An 18,976-nucleotide genomic window follows, 5' to 3' on the forward strand; every position below is an offset into this window, starting at 1 on the left:
TCTTTTTTTTTTTTTTAAAGAGAAGCAATCATTATCATCTGATAAAAAGACAAGCCTGGTCTCCTTTGTCATCGCTCCTGCCACGCGAGGCTCTTGTTAGCTTTTGCTACGACGAGACCATCTTGTAGTTCTTGCTTCTGCTCATCTGTCTCTCACTCTCCTCTGATCCTCGCCTTGATTCATCGCTCGACTCGCCCTTGCTGTGAGCCTTGGCTCAGGATCAGAAGTGTTTGATGGCCGGAGCAGATGTGTGTGTATTTGTGTCCATGTGTCTGTTCGTGGTAAGGTGGCAGGCGCAGTGCGGGGGGCCAGGGGAGGGGTTTTAAGCATGTATGTGATCTACAGCGTGTGTGGGTATATGTGTTGCTGTTTGCTGTGTTCTGCTGCTTTAGCCACAGCATGTTTCCACAGGCGTAGCAGCATGACTGATGGAGTCGATCCACGTAAAGATGAAAGATAATGATATGCGTCCATCCACAGACAGTCACTAATGGGCATTCGTGGCAGAGCATCAGAGGGTTCTTCTGGCTGAGAGGCTGTAACAGCGGGTGATATTATCACTACAAGCTGACCCTATCACGGATATGCATGGGATATTAATGCTTGACCTTCAAGGAAACAAGCGTTGTCATGTTATTTGTAGACTCACAGAATACATCAACCAGCGTTGATCCACTGAAAACATTTCCCAAATCAAATGTGCTTTGCTTCTCCTAAGAGACACGTCTCAGTATTGGGAGTTGTCTTTACAGTGGGGCTCAGAGTTATAGCTTGTATTGTATAATTTATAACTCTGGTGTGTCTATTACTTCTGAATACCCACTGGGCTGTCTGAGTAATTTGTTTTTGCGCATTTGGTACATTATCTGCTGCTGCTGTGTGCTGAAGTTGTTTCCGATCTTTTTTAAATGTTCCTGGAGCTAGCAGGGGAGCCATAAAATGTTCCCGGAAATAGCGTTGGCAAGCTGAATACAGACCACCCTCAAGTATCAGAAAACAGTCCGACAGTGTTATTGATTAAGTTGTGCCTATCAGTGATGCTTTTCTGTCTCTTTTCTGCCCTCAGGAGACTGCCATTTGACTGTGTGGTCGTCTTGGAGCTCCTGCCAGCTGACCTGCGTGGAGGGGCGGAGTTTTGAGACCACTGGTCGCCAAGCTCGCTCTAGAGCTGTGATCATTCAGGTCATGGAGAACCAGGGCAGCTGCCCACATCAAGTGTTTGAGACCCAGCCTTGCAAAGGTACTGAGGAACTATGTAGAAATGTCGGAAAACCTTGTTTTATTGATGTGAGTTGTCTTTACATAACCTGATTTAAAAGCCTTACTGAAAAGCAAATATAATCAATATTGTTATAAAGGATCACACGACTACTCGATGTGAAAGTAGTCGATCACGATGGACCTGCGCTGAATTATCCGCCTACCGCTGCTTTCCCCCTCAGCTCTACGGAGCTTTATAGCGTCTTTTAACTGTTTTCAGTAAATAAGCTCTGATAAACCCACCATATGCTACCTGCTCAGCAACAAGCAGCAGACATACAAAGCTAATGACTAGCTGCTGAACGTAGTGGAGCATTTATCAGCTGAAGTGCCAAAGATTTCCCTCAGGAGCTGGTGGAGTCCAAAAACAGCTCAAGGAGAGTGAATTTTGGTCAGAAACGTCGAATGACTGCTAATGCTGCTTTATGTGTGCTTGAAGTGTAAACAGGAAATTATTTGCGAACACGTTTGTTTGCTGACCCTAAGTATAACTACAAATCTGCTAATGAGGTTTATAAACACTTTAAGATGAACAGTATTTTTTCACTTCTGGTTGAATGCTTCAAGGCTTTTACACCTGTTACCACACCCAGCTGTGATGTCAGGGTGTACTGGGCACATGAGTACACTTCTACATCACTGCAACCATGGTGTAAAGCTAGGTTTTAATTGGTGTTAAATTGAGCTTTATTCTCCCTATAAATAGACACCCAATTAGTGGACAAACCTTGGATATTCAAGAATGAAAGCCTGTGATCCTCAAGATGGATCAATGAAGTGGAAATTGTCTATTAATACCCGTTCAATTCACTGCAGGACTACTCTTGAGGGCATCAGAAAGATGCATTTCATTCCGTTGATCCTGTAACCACACTCCAATGTTAACCAGTGTGTATGGGTGCACTACTACCTTGGAAATGCATGGGAGTAGTACTTGCACCGTGAGACAGCCCTCACAGCTCATAACAGATATTATGGACCGGAGGCTCCTTTTGGGTTTCACTAACTATAAGCAGGTAAACTGCTACTGAGCATTATCTGTGCCTCTCTGCCATTGCTACAGGGGGGAAATGCCACAGTTACCAGTGGAGGACGGGGGGATGGAGCAACAATGAGAGAGCGGTGTGGTGTCAGCGCTCAGATGGCGTCAACGTCACAGGTGAGTAGTTGCCGTGTCTTCTGGCTACCACCCCAGAGGCGTCGTGCAGCAGCAGCACTCGTAGGAACTTACGCAGACATTCTTGTAGAAATATGAGTATCTATGTATATCTGGCCTAATGCACACTGCAGCTGAAAGCGCCCCAGTTCTTTATTTGTTCCCCTGCACTGAACTGAGTCGGTGTGAACAGCAAAAAGCAGCACAGGGTCTCATATTTCTATGCAGCCTGGATCGCATGGATATGCGCTGTAATATCAGATCGATTGATCACTCAAAAAGGGCTCTTGTACGCGTTGCCATGACAGTCTGTGAATATTTTTTCATTCATCTCAGCTCTCAATTCGGTAATTTTGGCCAAGGTGCAGCTGGTTTAGAAATACATTTAGAGTGGATTTCCTTGTTCAGGTGTTAACTGAAACATTTGGAAACAAGTGAGAAGGGTTTATATAAAAAAATGGATGTTATCTCTTTCGCAATTGTTAATCTCAGTTTATAGCATTGTACTTTATATGGGTTACACCCTTCAATATCATCAGTAACTTCACCCCCTGCATGACAATCTAATGGCATCATTTTAAAATTGTGCACGGCAGCCTGCAGAGGGATGATCTTGTACTCTGTCTTTTGCACTCTCAGAAACACATAGAGCAACACACACTAACGCACACACACACACATAAAGGAATACTTTTAGTATAGTGTTCTTGTCGAATTTAACACCTTATTTGATCTGCCCATACTCGGTGCATCCTCCATTGATTCCTCCTCTCCCTCTTAACTTATGTAATCAATAAGCCAGACTCTTAGCTGGGAGGCTTTCAATCCATATAAAAATAATCATGCATTTGTATTTGTGGGAAGAAGAAGCAGGCATAGAAAAACAGAACAAAGGTAATAGCGCTGTGGGAACGAAAGCTTTCGGCGAGCTTGATGTGCTGTAAATAGTTGGTGAATGTGATCCTATCGCTGTAAGGAAGTGTTTCTGGCAAATATGAGCCCAGAAGGAATAACCTTCCTCTGCAGAGAAGGCAAGATCCCAAGGCATTACTCTTTGATATTTTTGACATGCAATTTTCCATGTTGGAATTAAAATGTTCACAAATTGATCACAGGCCCCGATAGGCAACTGAGCCCATTAATCAGGTGTGACAGTACATTAATTTAGTGATCAATGAACAGAAATAAGAACCTGTTGTCTTCCTTTAGGGGGGTGTTTCCCGCAGAAAAGGCCGACCACGGTCAGACACTGCCATCCTCCGTGCACGAAACCCTTCTCGCACTGCACACCGGTAAGATCATTTTTCTTTGATCGGGCAGCTGTGATCTGTGTAACTCACACTGTGTTTTTGCTTTTTCCTGCTGCTACCACATTCTAAATGGATTTTGACAAATGACATTTCTAATTATAAAGAACAGGCATTGACAGAATCCATTAATAGCGATGGATTCGTCAATTGTCCGTGCCAATTAGGGATCACACCAAGATGGGGGTGAAACTGCTCACAAGCAGCTATGAAGATGACAAAGAATAGCCTCAGCTTGAAGTTTTACTGCCCCTTAGAGTACCCTCGCCGTAACTGCACTCCTAAACAGTGAAGCATTGAAGCATTTTATGTGTTTTTTATAAAAGCATTTAGATGCAAACACGTAATGTGAATGCTGGGAGCTACTGTATTGCATTTGGTTCCTGTGTGTGTGTGTGTGTGTGTGTGTGTGTGTGTGTGTGTGTGTGTGTGTGTGTTTGGCCTGGCTGGGACTCATTTGTATCTTGCATTATCTTCAAATGCTGTTGTAATCTACCCTCTCCGGAGGTTTGGTTAAATCAACCTGTGTAAAGGAGAAATTCTTTTAAAAGAGTAGAGTAAAGCAGAGTAGTCCCTCTGCGCGGCAGACTGATTTGTAAGCAGTGTTTTGCAGCAATGGGAAAGTAATGATCTCAATTGTCCTGTGTTGGCTTTAAATTATGTTGCCCCCCCCTCTAATGCAGAGCGGAGTGTGTGGGTGTGAGAAGGGTTACACTGAAGTAATGACCACGCACGGCTTCTTGGACTACTGCACCAGAACCCCGGGGGTGGACAGCAACAAGAAAGCTGATGTGAAAACCAACTCTGGAAGATTAAAACCTGGGCCGTCTCAGGCCCAGGACCTTTTCAGCGAGTGGACCTTAAGACCTGTTGGCCCAGGTACTGAAATTGAAATCATCCTTACAGCTAGACCAGTGTGCCAGAGATCATCCCTGCCTTTGAACCTGTCTTTGTAGCTCTAGGATCACTGGGCCGGGAGGTGGAATCCATTTTATGGCCAATGTCTTTACGTTGGCTCATCATTATATGCTGTAAAGAAAAAGAAGCTCAGTTGATCATAAAAATTAAATTGCTCCTCTGCAGTATGTTTTAAAACGAGAACTCCTTATTCTAAAATGTGAGGGGAAAAACAGATCTCCAGACGAAAGATGTAGACGTAAAATATATTGAAAACTTTGTAATAAAACTGCATTTTGCTTGCACAGATGGAAGAGTAAAGCTGTGGGTTTACGCCGTGACTGCCGTTGGATTCATCCTAATACTCTTCATTATTGCATTATCATTCCTGGTTTGGTATGTATACCATATTGACTTCTTAAGCACAATTCCAAGAACAAAAGCGCTATTGTAGGCCACACACATTGTAGGTGAAAGAGAGACCGAACACTGAGAGGCAAAAGCTAATTCCGAACCATCTGCTCTCCTCGAAAAGAACCCTGTCAAGTATGAGTTATATTCCTCACAGTATTTTGTCTGCTGTGTGCAGCTGCTACCAGATAATGGAATTCTTTGTAAAGACTGCAATCAGGTTGGGCTGCCCTGTGCTGCTAAGTCAGATACACTGTCATCTTTTTTTTTTTTCTTGTCTATTTCTTTCAGCAAACCATCCAAATCTACGAAGACGTCTCCCCCACCGCAGAAGCCCTTGACCCTGGCCTACGATGGTGACATGGATATGTAACCAGGCGGCTATACCTCACATGACGCGTTCGGCCTCAGACAGACTCCAGACTACGTTCTGTTTGTTAGCGAGCACGTCCGTCACATAAAGCTGACTGTTGGCCAGTTTGAGCTGGGCGATTATTTGCTGTAGTGCCAACTGTAATGCAAAAAAAAAAAATGCAGCAGACAGATAACGACGATTGCACCTGATTTGCTGCTGAGGGCAATACGGCCCAGATTTTTGGCTTCAGCCGACTTTCCTCCCCGAAGAAGAGGGAACCGAAGCCGAACATGGTGCAAATGAGACAAAAGGCCTCTAGACATAGGTAATAAATGGACCTCTAGCTTCTTTTTTTAACTGCTTGCAATGTGAACACACATTTAAAGCACTGGTTGCAACCAACAAGTCATGAGGACTCCTCAAAGGCGAAGACAAAGTGGATCCACAGGTGTTTGAGTTTTTTGTGTGTGTCAGGAATCAGAGGAGCCACCTGATTATTTGTCTGGTATTTGTGTCGTGAGGGAGACAAAGCATCTTGACTCAGCAGTCACTCGTGACGTTCAAAGATGAAACAATGGAACATTTGGCATTTGACTTTTGTCTCATCACTGCTGGATCTTTGTGAATAGGAAATGTCACACGCCTTTTGGATAAACAGCCTTTTTTTTGAATTTCTGAGAATAAAGGAGATGCTCTATGCACTACGTTAGTGCTGATTCACTTTGTTTTTTTCCTCTCAAATGACTTTTCTAGTGTTTTAATTGTAATGCAAGTTGTTGCTGTCGGATTGTGTTTTGTTGATGATGCCATATGTCGTGTATATGTGGCGTACAAAAGCAGGTTGGCCTTGAGTTTAACAATACAATAATGCAGTAATTTCTCCTCCCTGATTCTCATAACAACTTGACTGAGGCCAAGGGGGGGTGTCACTCTGGCTTGTTTGTATTTCTTTAAACCAATCACAATTGTCTTGGATGAAGAACAAGATGCAGCGACGGTGCCCTTGCCGAATAGACAGCAGAAGGGGAGGAGAATCCCAGCTGGCAGCCAATGGCAGGCTTTTACACAAAGTCTTCATCTGGTTGGTCCGTTTAAAAATGAACAGAAAACAACATACACAGACCTTTAATGCAAATTGTTAAATACCAGCATGATAAAGATCATACACACTTGTTCATCAAATGCAAAACAAAAAAAAAGCACTGATCACCAAAGCAGATACAAGAATAGAGATTACGAACAATCCACTAGATTTAACAGCATTCATTACATCCAAATGCAAAGTAAGACGGCAGAGCAAGGTGAGAAACTAGTTTTTGATAGCAAAGGCTTAAAACATGAAGGACAGCAAATACCAAATATTTGTGAGCACATATTAGTTCAGTAGATTATATCGCATTTCTGTTTCTCTAGCTCATGCACAAAAAAGAAATAACTTTTCTTTTATTCAGCCCTGGAATTGTTTCCGATTTCCATGACATCCATGTTTTTTTTAGTAAAGCATCTTAGTTGACCATAATTATACATTTAGCATAATTTAAACATGCATCCTCTAGTGCATTATTCATACGACGCTGTTGAGAATTACATTTCTAATACTTGCTGGTTTTGGTATTGAACAGAGTTTACGCCGTTTCTCTTTCTGCCTCAACGAACTGGACATTTGGACTTGTGTTATCTGACCTCCTTTTGAATGTATTTTACCAGTGACTCTATAATCTTAATGGTTGTGCAAATATAGTTGCTACATGTTGTAACAATTGTATTTACACAGCTGATTGTATGTAAGCATGCTTGATCCATTTTGGCATAAAGTGCTCCGAGTGGCCTTTGCGAAAGATTCTGTTTTACAAGTTGCCAAACGTTTTGGAGCATTTTCTTTTTCTAATATTTGGCCGACAAAGGGACATACAGTACGGTAAATGTGAAGTCAATGTGAAATCCAGTTGTGAGACAATATCTAGATAACAGGATCAACGAATAAACTTAGTTATCTGGGGCACATTTCCATTATAAAACAAAGAACAGCCAACCTCTGACCTGATTCTATTGGGTTATATCCAAAAAAAATCGAAAAGTATGTTCACTCATTGTTTACAGTACCATGCTATTTGTGTTACTATTGTGTGTACATGGAGAGCTGGACAAAAGTGCAAATAAATTGTGGAACCATGTGAAAATAAAACCCTGCACTCTTTCCTCTTTGTCGCACATTTCGGGGGTTTGAGTGAAATCTTTGTGAGAGATGCTCTAGTCCTGCCCTGATCTTCATCGGCTCCTTGACTCTCAAAGTGTAATTGCTGATACAGGCTCCGAGGCAGAGTCCAGAATATATAAGCAGCTGATAAGATTTGTCTCGCCTTCCAGTCAGATTCCCACTCTGATAGTCTCAGGATGCTCGCAGGTCGTGAGGCAAAGTGTTTAAAACTTTTCGTCTCATCGAATTCATTTATTTAAGACTGTCACTTTTGTTTAAGAAAAGGTTGAATTCAAATGCTTGGCATGCTTTTGGGTGGAAAAGACGTGCGCTGATCTTGTCATGTTCAATTCATGTCATTTTAGCAGCTCTCAAGACACATTTGCAAGTTTCAGTGAAGACAATTAAACAATGAAGGTGTCTAGTTTTAATCAGGATTCATCTATTTTTCGCAAGCCGGAAAATATAATAAAACCCAGTATGGCTATTAGAGCTTAATGAATATTTAGCAGAAACACATAACCTTTTAAAATGATGAAATGATCATTTATTGCTGAGTTCGGCACCCCGGCAGTGATGAACTTCTTCCACTTTTCATCACTTTGCTGGTGATGTTTTGTTTTTCCAAACTAAATCTTTTACTGTATTTGCCAAAAGAAAATACTGAATGATTTTTAGACTGTATTTATATTAATGGAATTTAGCCTTTATTGAACATACATTTTTGATGGTGAAGAAAAACATGAAGACAGAATAGGAAGCCACGTGACAGAAGTCACCAGCTGGAATTGGACCAGGAATCACAGTTGCATGTTGCTTGTGCATCACAGACCTCTGGACCGGCATGACCCTCCATATCTGTATGATACTAACATCAAGGTGTAATGGCCGAAATGTTGTAAATGCCTGCAGCAGTCAATATGAATCAATAGAAGGACTGTCTGCAATATGAAACAAGTGCTTCCCTTCAAGATGAATTGTAATAACTTTGCTGAACCTTTACATGGCAACCATTACCTGCTAATCATCAGCAAGTTAGCATTGTCATTGTGTGAGCATGCTGACGCTATCATTTAGCACAACGCACCAACCCCAACAGCTTCACAGAGAGGGCAACTCATTAAATATGAGATTTGTGTACAACATTATATAATGTGTGTGTGTGTGTGTGTGTGTCTGTGTGCATATGAGAGAGAGAGAGAGACAGACAGACAGACAGTTGTTATACTTTGATATCTTTCAGGTACTGAATCAGACAGAGTTGGTCTGAATTTCTGCTTCATCAGTTAATAAAGGGAGTTCAATCCAAAGATGTGACGCTTGGTAGAAAAAAATGATTTTCCGTCCACTGCCTTTTCTTCTCGGTTTCAGCTGTCCTTATTATTTGAGGGCTAGCACCTTGTGATCTGAAAGCACAGAGGTGGCACATGGAGTGCAATGAGGTTGGATAGATAAGACGGAGCATGCTCATATAAAGGGACTCTGAAATTCAGCTTGAACTTTGAGCCAGTGAAGGGAGGACAAATTAATAATAATGGTTAAGTTTCCTAGTTTTAGTTCATGTTCTGGCTATAGTGTTCTATAGAAGCCAAATGTTAAACATTCTCAAAAAGACCAGAAAATAGGATTTTCCAATAAAAACATTTTTCTTCAAGATGGAGAAATTATGATGTATTGATTCCTGTCAGTTTTTAGAGAAAATTACATAAAGTAAACCTAAAGCAAAATTCACTTGTCTTAAGAAAATATATGATATTTTGGTGATTCATTAAGTGAACACTATGCATTCAAATATATATTGCACATTTCCCCGATAAAGTATGTATGGTAATCCCTATGATATTAAGACACAGTATAATGCAAATATACACCAAGGCTCTCCCATCCGCCATAATTGCAGACATGCTGCCCAGTTATTTACTTACATATATCAGAACAGTGACTTAATCTCCCTCAATAATGCTTTATTTGCAATCTAATGTTTGTTTAATCTACGTTAGGCAATGTGCAAACGCAGCAGACATTTTTGTCAAACCTGTAAACTCTTAGTTGTTGTTTTTTCCCAATGGACCTGTAGTTCATTTACAGTGTTGCATCACTGGGTTGCATCAGCTTTTCTTTGACGTATCTTGGGGCCCTCCTTAAAGGAAGCGGTAGGCTATTTCTAGTGGGAGGGTTTTATTCCAGCCTGCAGACCTCTCCGGACTCCCTCCTGCACCACATGTAAGTGAACAATGTCGCGTTTTGTCTCAATCTGTGTAGCTTTTAATTAAACACCACGTGCACAATGCATATGACAAACCAAAAAAAAATACATCAATAAAAAAGCCGCTGCGACATCACTTATTCCGATCGGCCACACACATCAACGTGACGTTACGCGACGGGGGCTTCTGTCTCGATCTGCGTGGGGCTGCTGTTTGTTTCCGCTGCTGTTTACATTGTTGACAGCGTGATAGCCGCGATATCACGTGCAGCTGCTGGAGACGTGGCTCAGCTTCAGCGGTCCTGTAGTCGATAATAATAACAATCCGACGGAGTGAAGTTCGTTTCACATTGGGGGTTCACCAGCAGGTTCAACAGAGCGAGAGCAGAAGCCTGACGTATGTGTGATGATTGAAACAAAGGAGGGGAATAAATCCCCAATGGCTGCATTCTGTTATGAGAAAGGGAATATTTGTTAAACTATATATTTTTTGTAAATGTATTAAGTGTGATAAGGAAGGTCTAGCCATGATAGGAAAACAAAACACAATGAAATTACAACCTATTATTGCTTTAAATGTAATCAAATATCAGCAGGATTAGTTATTGTCGATGACAAATCTGACAGCAAAACTCTTAACTCCTTATTCAGATGTCACAGTACCACAAGCTGTACAGCAGCTACTGTGTTTAATTAAGCGAAAATAAAAACAAATTGAAAAGGAAAAAACACATTTCAGAGATTACAGTTCTGACCCTCTTTGTTGATGGAAATATTTTCTGATTTATTTATTTTTTGCCAGTTTATTTGCCATGGCATCTTCACTGATGAGTCTGGTTAACGATGATAGCAGATACCAGAAATGCTTCCAGCTTTTTCTGGAGCGCTCCTCTGAGCATCAGTGTATGCGGGACTTCATCCACAATATGCTTCCAGATATACTGGCCAGGTAATCTGCAACACACACACAGACACACACACACACACACAGACACACACACACACACACACACACACACACACACGCGCGCGTTTTAGGAGTGAAGCTACATGACCACACCATGACAATATAATAGAATACATCAGAACTGTCACCAGAACACTGGTATTGGCCTGAACTATAACTTGTGTTGTGATTTGCATGTTGCTGATTAACTGGATTACCATAAACCTAGATATTGTCTTAACCCGTAGGAAACATAGAAAAGATTGCAGTCCAGAATACAGTAAGAGTTGATGAGCAGTGTAGAAGAGGGCTGATTGGAAAAAAAAATAATTTCACTACCATTTAACCCCTGGGATGTGATTAACACGACAGATAGGAAGACTGATTAACACTCAGGAGGAACCTCCTCATACTCCACCTCTCATTATTTCCAAACAGAGCTCTGGGAAGCTTGTATATGCTTTGTTATGTGATGTTGTCCCTGGGCTGAAAGTAACATCATGACAGCTGAATTCAGTCAAAAGAAAAAAAACAGAATATGTGAATATTATGTATTGTTGTTGTATTATACATGTTTTATCATGTTTGTTACTGTTTTGCCCACCAAACCAAATATTTGACTTCTAACATACAAAGATTAACCAGCTAAACAAGGTGTGTGTATGTAAATGTCATTGATTAAGCGTTTGTGGAATATTTTCTTTTCTTGCACATTTTTCTAAGTTAATATCAGATTTAGCCGTGAGATGCCAATGCCATGCTGCAGGGAACTGAACCCTGTGACTGTCTTAGAAGCACATCGGGGAGGAATCCTGGAGAGAGATATACCCCACAAGTAAATTTAAAAAGTGTGATAGTTTTATTAAAATCCAGACGGTGAGTGACAGAACACGCCATGATAGCAACAATCAAAGCCTCTGAATCGGAGATGCTTCAGACGCTATCTCAGAACATCTCACACGTGTCAGTTACAAGCCCTGAAATGTGACCCACATTCGGCAGGTTGGAGGATGTGAATTTCCAGACTTGACTGTTCTGGAGACTGAAAGTGCTTTTTTTGCTCTCCCCTCAGCATTGGTAACGGAAAGTCCCACCTAAATGTCATAGGAGTTGGAAGTGGAGCTGGTAAGTACACCCGGTGTAGGACACTTTCACAGTTGAACTTATCTTGTGTTTATGTGACTGCGACACAGTAAACAGCCGAGTGACTTCTGCGGCAGACAGCGAAAGTGAGGAGGCGTTGATGAATCAGCCTGCTGTAAGTCTTCCTATTGGTCTGCTGTCATTCATGGTTGTAGCCGTATAAAACCTTTACCCTCGTTACTGCTGCCAAGAGTTTGTATGCATCCGTCCAGTTGTCAGATTAATCTTTAACCTTAGTCGCAGACAAAGTGACCTCTCTAGTCTGTGGTTTTTACTGCACTTTGTTTCCAGCGCTCATGATACAAACATCATTTATTCCTGAGCCAACCCACTACAGTATGTGCCCATGAGTGCTATTACCCTTCACTTATGTCAATGCCCATTCTTTTAATTTACCTGAGCTGTCATGTCAGTATCACAATGAAGCGAGGGTACCGATTCTCTAATGGACTGTACAATCCATTAGGATGACTACTCCCCCGCAAGGTATTATTCAATCTAATCAGAAAGAATCAGCGCCTGGCCAGACCAGCTTCTTTGCTTGGATTTACTCCTGTACATGACAAACTGTCAGCTTCAATAAGAACTAGAACAAAATTACCTTCCTATGGATAAATTACATGGAAAGAAATATCATAGCGATCACTCTCTGGTTTTTGAGCTTTGAGTCAAAGTTTTCTGAGATTATTGCAACATAAGATGTCTAATTTCCTGCAACACTGACAAATGCTGGTAAGCTATTTACTGCTGGAGATTATGTATTTGGTTGTGTATGTGCACGAGTGTATGAATGGGTGTGTATTTTATTGACGAATGTATTCTGTCATTGACTGCTAACTCCTCACTACTCTTACTATCGCTAATGTAAACTATGCTTAGCAAATGACTACAACAGAGTTCGTTAGTAGAGGAAAGCTAGTTAGCTGTTAGCAGTTGGTGGGAGTCCTATGTTTTTTTGGCCACATGGATTAAAATGAGAGCATATCTGTCGTGGGAGTTTGCTATGCTTGTGGGCAATTATGGTTTGTATTCATTCAATCAAACATTACATCAGTAAAAACTAGAAAAGTGCGCTCTACTGAGTGCACCTTTTCTAGTTTTTATTGTTCAACAGTTTGGGTACTTTGGAGAGAGTAGGTCAAAATTGTATTTGCAAGAAATAGGTGGGTTTTCAAAATAGAAACTGTGTTGGTGCCTGTAGGTGAGATTGACCTCGAGATGCTCTCCGAGCTCCGTCTGAAGCACCCAGGGGTGACAGTGGATAACGAGGTGGTGGAGCCCAGCAGCACTCAGCTAAATAACTACAGAGGTACAGTTTTTATGGGCACACACGTAGCTCACATACACACACACACACACACACACACATTTATACTGTATCTGTATATTCACATGCCCCCAAAATCTCATTTAACGTCAAAGAAAGGAAATACTTTTTATTGCATTGTTCAATGCAGAGAATATGATTTAAAGCCGTGCTTGGCTTTCACGCTAATATATTTGTAGTACAGTTATTCATGTATTACAGTAGTAGGGGGATGGTCCTTTAACCACCAGCCTCGTTCAAGCCCTCATGTCAGAAAGTATCCACCAGAATCACACACTGAATCCCCTTCAGCTCCAATATACAGTATATATATATACACCTGGATGAGATAGACTTAATCATCTTCTGCCATTATTATGAAGTATCATTAGATTACATCATTATATATCTCATTTTTACTCTCGTGTGAATGTTGCCTAACACCATTTAGCTTCCTTTCTGTATTGAACAAGTCTCAGAAGACAATCCTGGTGAAATATGCAAATCAAACAGAACATTTACAAAACACTGAGAACAGATCCTCAAGGCAATCTAAATGAATAATATAAGATAAAATGTTAGCCTTGTGTCTGTGTGGATATGCCTCTAAAGTCTTCCCACATCTGGACACTGTAATTTATTTATACATGAAAAGATTGCAGTTGTATCCAAAGAAGACGGTGACAAGATCTCTTTTTTTCTTTTAAATGTTTAGCTCAATACGTTTTAAACACAATAAAGGGATCCTTAATAAAAAATGTTTGATTATGTTATTTTTGTGTTTTTTGTGTGCGTGTAAAACAAATAATAATTGCCAGACATAGTTTACCAGAACTGTCAAAAATTGTCATTGGCCTGAAAAATCCTGTAAGGTATTGTTTCCGATTAACTATATCACCACAAACCAAGGGATGATCTAACCTTTAGCACTTCAGTACACAGTAAGTTAATGAGTACATGAAGGCAGGTTGGAAAAGAAGAAGTTCGCCACACAAATGAACTGCTGGAATGTGATTAGCATAGACGAATTAACACTCGTATCCACCTCATACCTCGCCTCTCATTATTTCAAAAGAAGAACTCTGAGAAACTTGTGAATTAATACAGTGTTGTGCCTGGGCTGAAAGTAAGTTTGTGAGACATCACAGTTGCGTTTGTTGTAGCTCAATTATAGCTGTTGGGAAATATGAAAATTATGAGACAGCTTTTATGAAGTTAATTGATCTGTGAATATAATTATTCTATTGGGAGTCTGCAAGGTGCCAAAGTGGGAAAAAGGCTCCTCAGTATGAGAAGTAGATTTATGATGTATTAATGGGGAAAATAATAATCATAATAAAATATTAGAATAATATTAGTTTCAATGAAGAGCAGGATAGCATAGAAGTTAATGTTTAGTGACCGAAATGCAACCAAGCAACCACAGGACTAAATATATCCATGTTGTTCATGCACATGTATTACCAACTACTCACTGCAAGTAAAACAAACGGCACGATAACCAACACCAAAAGAGAATAAAACCATTAATATTAGAGGAAATTATTCAATATTATGATGAATATTGACCAGATACTGTGATGGTATGCCAAGTATCTGATTGACACATTCAGAGGGTAGCTGACTAATAGAATTGATTTTATTACAACAGGAGTTTCTATGATAACTGGAGGTTCTATTATAACAGGAGGTTCTATTGTAACAGGATGTTCTATTATAACTGGAGGTGGCCCATGGTTACTCTGATAGTTGTACCCATTATCTGGCCAGGCAGTTCTAGGATTAGACTAGAACAATTACTTTAGAGTCTTTAGAGAATGTTATATCCATTTGCCAAAGTAACTTTGGAACATAACAAAGGTCAGATTTTTAAACTTTGCAATCAGAGAGGCAAAATGATACCAGGCATGGCATGGGTAAGTTGAAAGGTGTTTGAATTCATTCAAATCAACTAATACGAATAATTAGACAATTCAACAAATCAATTAATAAAACTAAATAATTGGGATTAATTATTTTAGTTAGAAACAAATGTATTTGATTTACTTACTGTGCAGAAGTTGGTTAATTCGTAAGGACACGCAATTTCTAAATGGAACTTAAATGTTAAACACAGCTATAATCACATAAATGTAGCTAAACACATACAACAGTAACTTTAAAAAATTTAAGCAATAAAAGAATGGCTTTAGGAACATCAGGCATCCTTCTTGGCTGACCATTAGCTGGTTTCCGGTCCATGGCTGGAGTGTTGGAAGACATAAACTGCACCGCCAGTGGAGACTCTTTGGCTGATTATCTGCACTGAACCTCCAGTCTTGTGTGGGAGATGGGAGAAGGTTTTCTTTCCAATGACAGACGTCATGGGAAACTGTGTTCTCCTGCTTGCATTTTGGTTGATGCTGGAGAGAAGATAATATGTAGAAAGTCTGCTTTTCATTCTAAGGATCACTCCTACAACTGAGAATAATATATATATATGAATCCAAATTATTTACAGATTCATTATTTCCAACTATGTGACAAGCAAACATTATGGCCTAAAAAAACAAATGTCAGTGTAGGCACTAAAATATCATGTTTCGGTGTTCATATTACTGTGTAATACAGGGGAATTTTAAGTAATAATGCAGAGTACTGTTGAATTAGTTATGTTATATTTTCCTGTTCTATGAAATAGAAATGTATCATTTACACAAAGCAAAATGTAGTAACAATACGGATTGATTTTTGATGTAACATTATTGTGTAATGATGTTTCCATTACATTCCTTAACTCTGTTTTGTGTCTGTTGATGCAGTTTTGGTGTCACAGAATCCAGGTTTAGATTACATCAAATTTACCTGGAACCAGATGACTGCCATTGAGTTTGAGGAGCACTGGAAAGTGAAAAAGATGACTAAGAAGGCTGACTTCATTCACATGATACAGGTTTGTGTTGCCAACGTAGTGCTTCTGGCCCACAAACTGTATTTTTGACACATCTAGGTCATATTCATTTGGCAGCGCTCCACAGCAATTAATCCCATTAGAACATCCGTCTAGCGTAGCGGTTTAATTGGGTGCTCTATGAATCCAGTTACCAGCTCATTATCTGTTGTGAAATCGACAGATGCTGTACTATGTGAAGGATCCTGGAGCTACCATGAGCTTCTTCAGGAGTCTCCTGGACAAGAATGGGAAGCTTCTTCTCATGCTAGTGTCTGGTAAGTGGGTGGATTTTATCTCAAACTATCAAGACATTTGATCTTTCCCTTCTCTCGGAGTCTAGGGCTTAGTTTTGCTGTATAGAGCCAGTATGCCTACTGCTGATACATCTCGTACGTATAGGGATGAATACCTGTTGATGTAAAAAAAACACTACATGCGTGGTACAAGGTTCACAGAAGATGCATCCTACTGACTTTTGTGATCCTACTGGCTTTTCCTCTGGCGCCTCCCAACAGGACAAAGTTTTTACTAAACCAGTATAATATCTCAACATTCAGAAGGAATGGATTGGATTGCACCGATAGTCGTTGTAATATTATGTATGTTAATGACTCTGATGATCCATTGGCACTTCCTCTAGAGCCACGACTAGGTTCACATCTTCAATTTAGTTTACGAGTAAAATACCTGCTAGACTAATGACATTCCCACTTGGGGGAGAACTTGGGGCGATTGAACACCAAGCGAGCTGCAGCTTTCTGGACAAGCTCCAGAGGTCTGATGGCCGACGCCGGGGCTCCGGCAAGTAGAGAGTTGCAGTAGTCCAGGCGGGAGATGACAAGATCCTGGATGAGCACCTGCGCCGTCTCGTCAGTGAGGAAGGGGCGAATCCTCCTGATGTTGTAGAGCAGGAATCTGCAGGAGCGTGTAACCGATGCAATGTTTGCTGAGAACGACAGTTGGTCGTCCAGGGTCACACCCAGGTTCCTCGCAGTCCGAGTTGGCGTCACCACGGTTTCATCAATGGTGATAAATCCATGCTCTACTTTTAACTGCAGTGGTTGTAAGCAAGTGACTAATATACCTATTTGAAATTTACGACCGCGAAGTGTACTTCACAGATGTTTCTGACTGTGAGTAACCGCCACTTGGGTTTGATTTTTAAGGGGCGGAGTTTGTAGTTAGAGAGCCCCAGGCAAACGTCGACTTGATTTACTTTTCACCCTTTCTCTAATGTTCTAATTCTGGGAATGTTGGTATTGCAAGTGGTAGAAAAAGGCTCCTCAAACCTTTTTTTCTGAAGTAAAACTATTAATAGTGAAACTAATAATACCGCACTGCACAGTAAGTACGTAGTATACAGCTTATTTTTTAAGTGCTTTGGGGAGCTTTTGTAAGTTAGTTCAAGGAACAATGAGTTAGAATTGGACCCAAGGAAACGCAGCGTTGAGTGTGAAGTTGTTTTTATGAGCTGTTCTCGAGAAAGCTGCATGCAGTAACACCACAGGCGTTGTATTCAGCCTGTTCTGAACAGGGATGTTTTCAACAGGCACTGCACAGTGTGCAATCAATTGACGAAACATGACAAATATAGCACTTTATTCAGGCCAAACGGCTCAATTGTGTTAAAAGTATGAAGCCAATATGCCTCTCTGCCCATCATTAACCAGACCACGGGGACATTTTTAGCATGTGGGCAAATGTGTGCTGCTGAAGTGTAGGGAAAAAAATAATAATGATCGCACCTGATTCAGCTACATATTGCTGAAAGATGACCGGAGAACCCTTTTGCTTCTTATACCCGTTTGTACGCATTGTCATTTTATCTTAGCATGCTGACGTCAGCGTTTACCTCAAAGCACAGCTGTGCCAAAGTACAGGCTCATGGAGTAGCTAAGCTAGCATGGCTGTAGACTTTTAGTCTTGTTTTCATGTCATCTTTTCCAGGTGAGAGTGGTTGGGAAAAACTGTGGCGGACCTACAGGAATCAACTCTGTAACACTGAGATAAGTCAGTGTGTGACCACTGGAGACATCAAAAGCCTCCTGGACTCCAAGGGGGTGAGCTACCAGAGCTACGAGCTGCCATCTCAAATGGATATCACCGAGTGTTTCACCGAGGGGGATGAGAAGGGAGAGCTTCTGCTAGATTTTCTCACTGAGGTGCTGGACTTCAGTAAGACAGCCTCATCTGAACTGAAAGCCGGTGTTTTAGAGTTACTCCGGCACCCAGACTGTAGTGTGGAGTCCAACGGTAAAGTTATCTTTAACAACAACCTTGGAGTGATAGTCATAGATCAGCTTACTTAAAACAAGCGGTTCATATAGTGAATGTGTTTTAAGGGTGATTGTTTCAAATTGTACAGTGTATAATTTACTGTATGCTTCAGACATCAGCCTCATATTCCATCATGATAGCATTTTTAATGGGCTACAGCTGGCAGGCTGTGCTACCAACCCTACCACACTATTGCTCCCATTGGATCAAATTACTTTTGAAGTATAAAGATAAATGTAAAATTTAAGGTTTAATTTTCCATGGAGATCGAGCAGTTAGGTTTGATAAAATGGACACTCCTGTGGGAGTTCCTGGATTCTGTGTCTTTGCCTTTGAATGTTATGTATTGAAATGAGAGAACGTGATTAGACAAATAGAAAACTAGGACCTGTTTATGCTGGCCTTTCTATTTTGCATTGCAGCTGTTGTAGAATTAACATGACAAAGAAACGTTTTTCTTCTGATTATTTAATCTAGTTTAATTTCCATATTTATCATTGTTAAACGTTTTAATAGTCAAAATACACACAAATAAATTGGACTGAAATTACTGTTTTACAAATGAATTTTTTCCAGTCTCATT

At 40.6% G+C, this 18,976-nt stretch overlaps 2 protein-coding genes across 3 annotated transcripts in view; both read left to right on the plus strand.

Moving 5' to 3' along the window:
* Nucleotides 1–6,090, plus strand: part of thsd7ba (thrombospondin, type I, domain containing 7Ba) — a 102,893-nt gene extending 96,803 nt beyond the window's left edge. Inside the window, exons 22-27 of the mRNA XM_076109377.1 lie at nucleotides 1,067–1,240; nucleotides 2,324–2,419; nucleotides 3,626–3,708; nucleotides 4,407–4,602; nucleotides 4,929–5,016; nucleotides 5,323–6,090. Of these exons, the coding sequence (XP_075965492.1) occupies nucleotides 1,067–1,240; nucleotides 2,324–2,419; nucleotides 3,626–3,708; nucleotides 4,407–4,602; nucleotides 4,929–5,016; nucleotides 5,323–5,404 (719 nt within the window). The 3' untranslated portion in view covers nucleotides 5,405–6,090. The remainder of the gene's footprint in view (nucleotides 1–1,066; nucleotides 1,241–2,323; nucleotides 2,420–3,625; nucleotides 3,709–4,406; nucleotides 4,603–4,928; nucleotides 5,017–5,322) is intronic.
* A 3,592-nt stretch (nucleotides 6,091–9,682) lies between these two features.
* Nucleotides 9,683–18,944, plus strand: hnmt (histamine N-methyltransferase). 2 transcript variants are annotated; one of them, XM_076109389.1, is made up of 7 exons: nucleotides 9,683–9,806; nucleotides 10,592–10,738; nucleotides 11,808–11,860; nucleotides 13,080–13,187; nucleotides 15,986–16,116; nucleotides 16,298–16,391; nucleotides 18,064–18,944. In XM_076109389.1, the coding sequence occupies exons 2-7, from the start codon at nucleotides 10,602–10,604 to the stop codon at nucleotides 18,423–18,425; spliced, it is 885 nt and encodes a 294-aa protein (XP_075965504.1). In that variant the 5' UTR covers nucleotides 9,683–9,806; nucleotides 10,592–10,601; the 3' UTR covers nucleotides 18,426–18,944. The 2 variants fall into 2 exon arrangements, with proteins under 2 accessions (XP_075965504.1, XP_075965512.1); XM_076109397.1 differs by lacking the exons at nucleotides 9,683–9,806; nucleotides 10,592–10,738 and adding an exon at nucleotides 10,754–11,570.
* Nucleotides 18,945–18,976: the final 32 nt, after the last annotated feature.

The sequence above is a fragment of the Anarhichas minor genome, unplaced genomic scaffold, assembly GCF_050575085.1.
Source record: "Anarhichas minor isolate MPS153535 unplaced genomic scaffold, ASM5057508v1 ptg000004l, whole genome shotgun sequence".
NCBI classification, from domain to species: Eukaryota; Metazoa; Chordata; class Actinopteri; order Perciformes; family Anarhichadidae; genus Anarhichas; species Anarhichas minor.

Excerpts from the sequence above, each read along its gene's own strand:
- hnmt (XM_076109389.1), top strand. The coding sequence starts at position 10,602 with ATGGCATCTTCACTGATGAGTCTGGTTAACGATGATAGCAGATACCAG. Across the intron at positions 13,188-15,985 it reads TCAGCTAAATAACTACAGAG|TTTTGGTGTCACAGAATCCA; the intron begins GTACAGTTTTTA and ends CTGTTGATGCAG. Across the intron at positions 16,117-16,297 it reads ACTTCATTCACATGATACAG|ATGCTGTACTATGTGAAGGA; the intron begins GTTTGTGTTGCC and ends TGAAATCGACAG.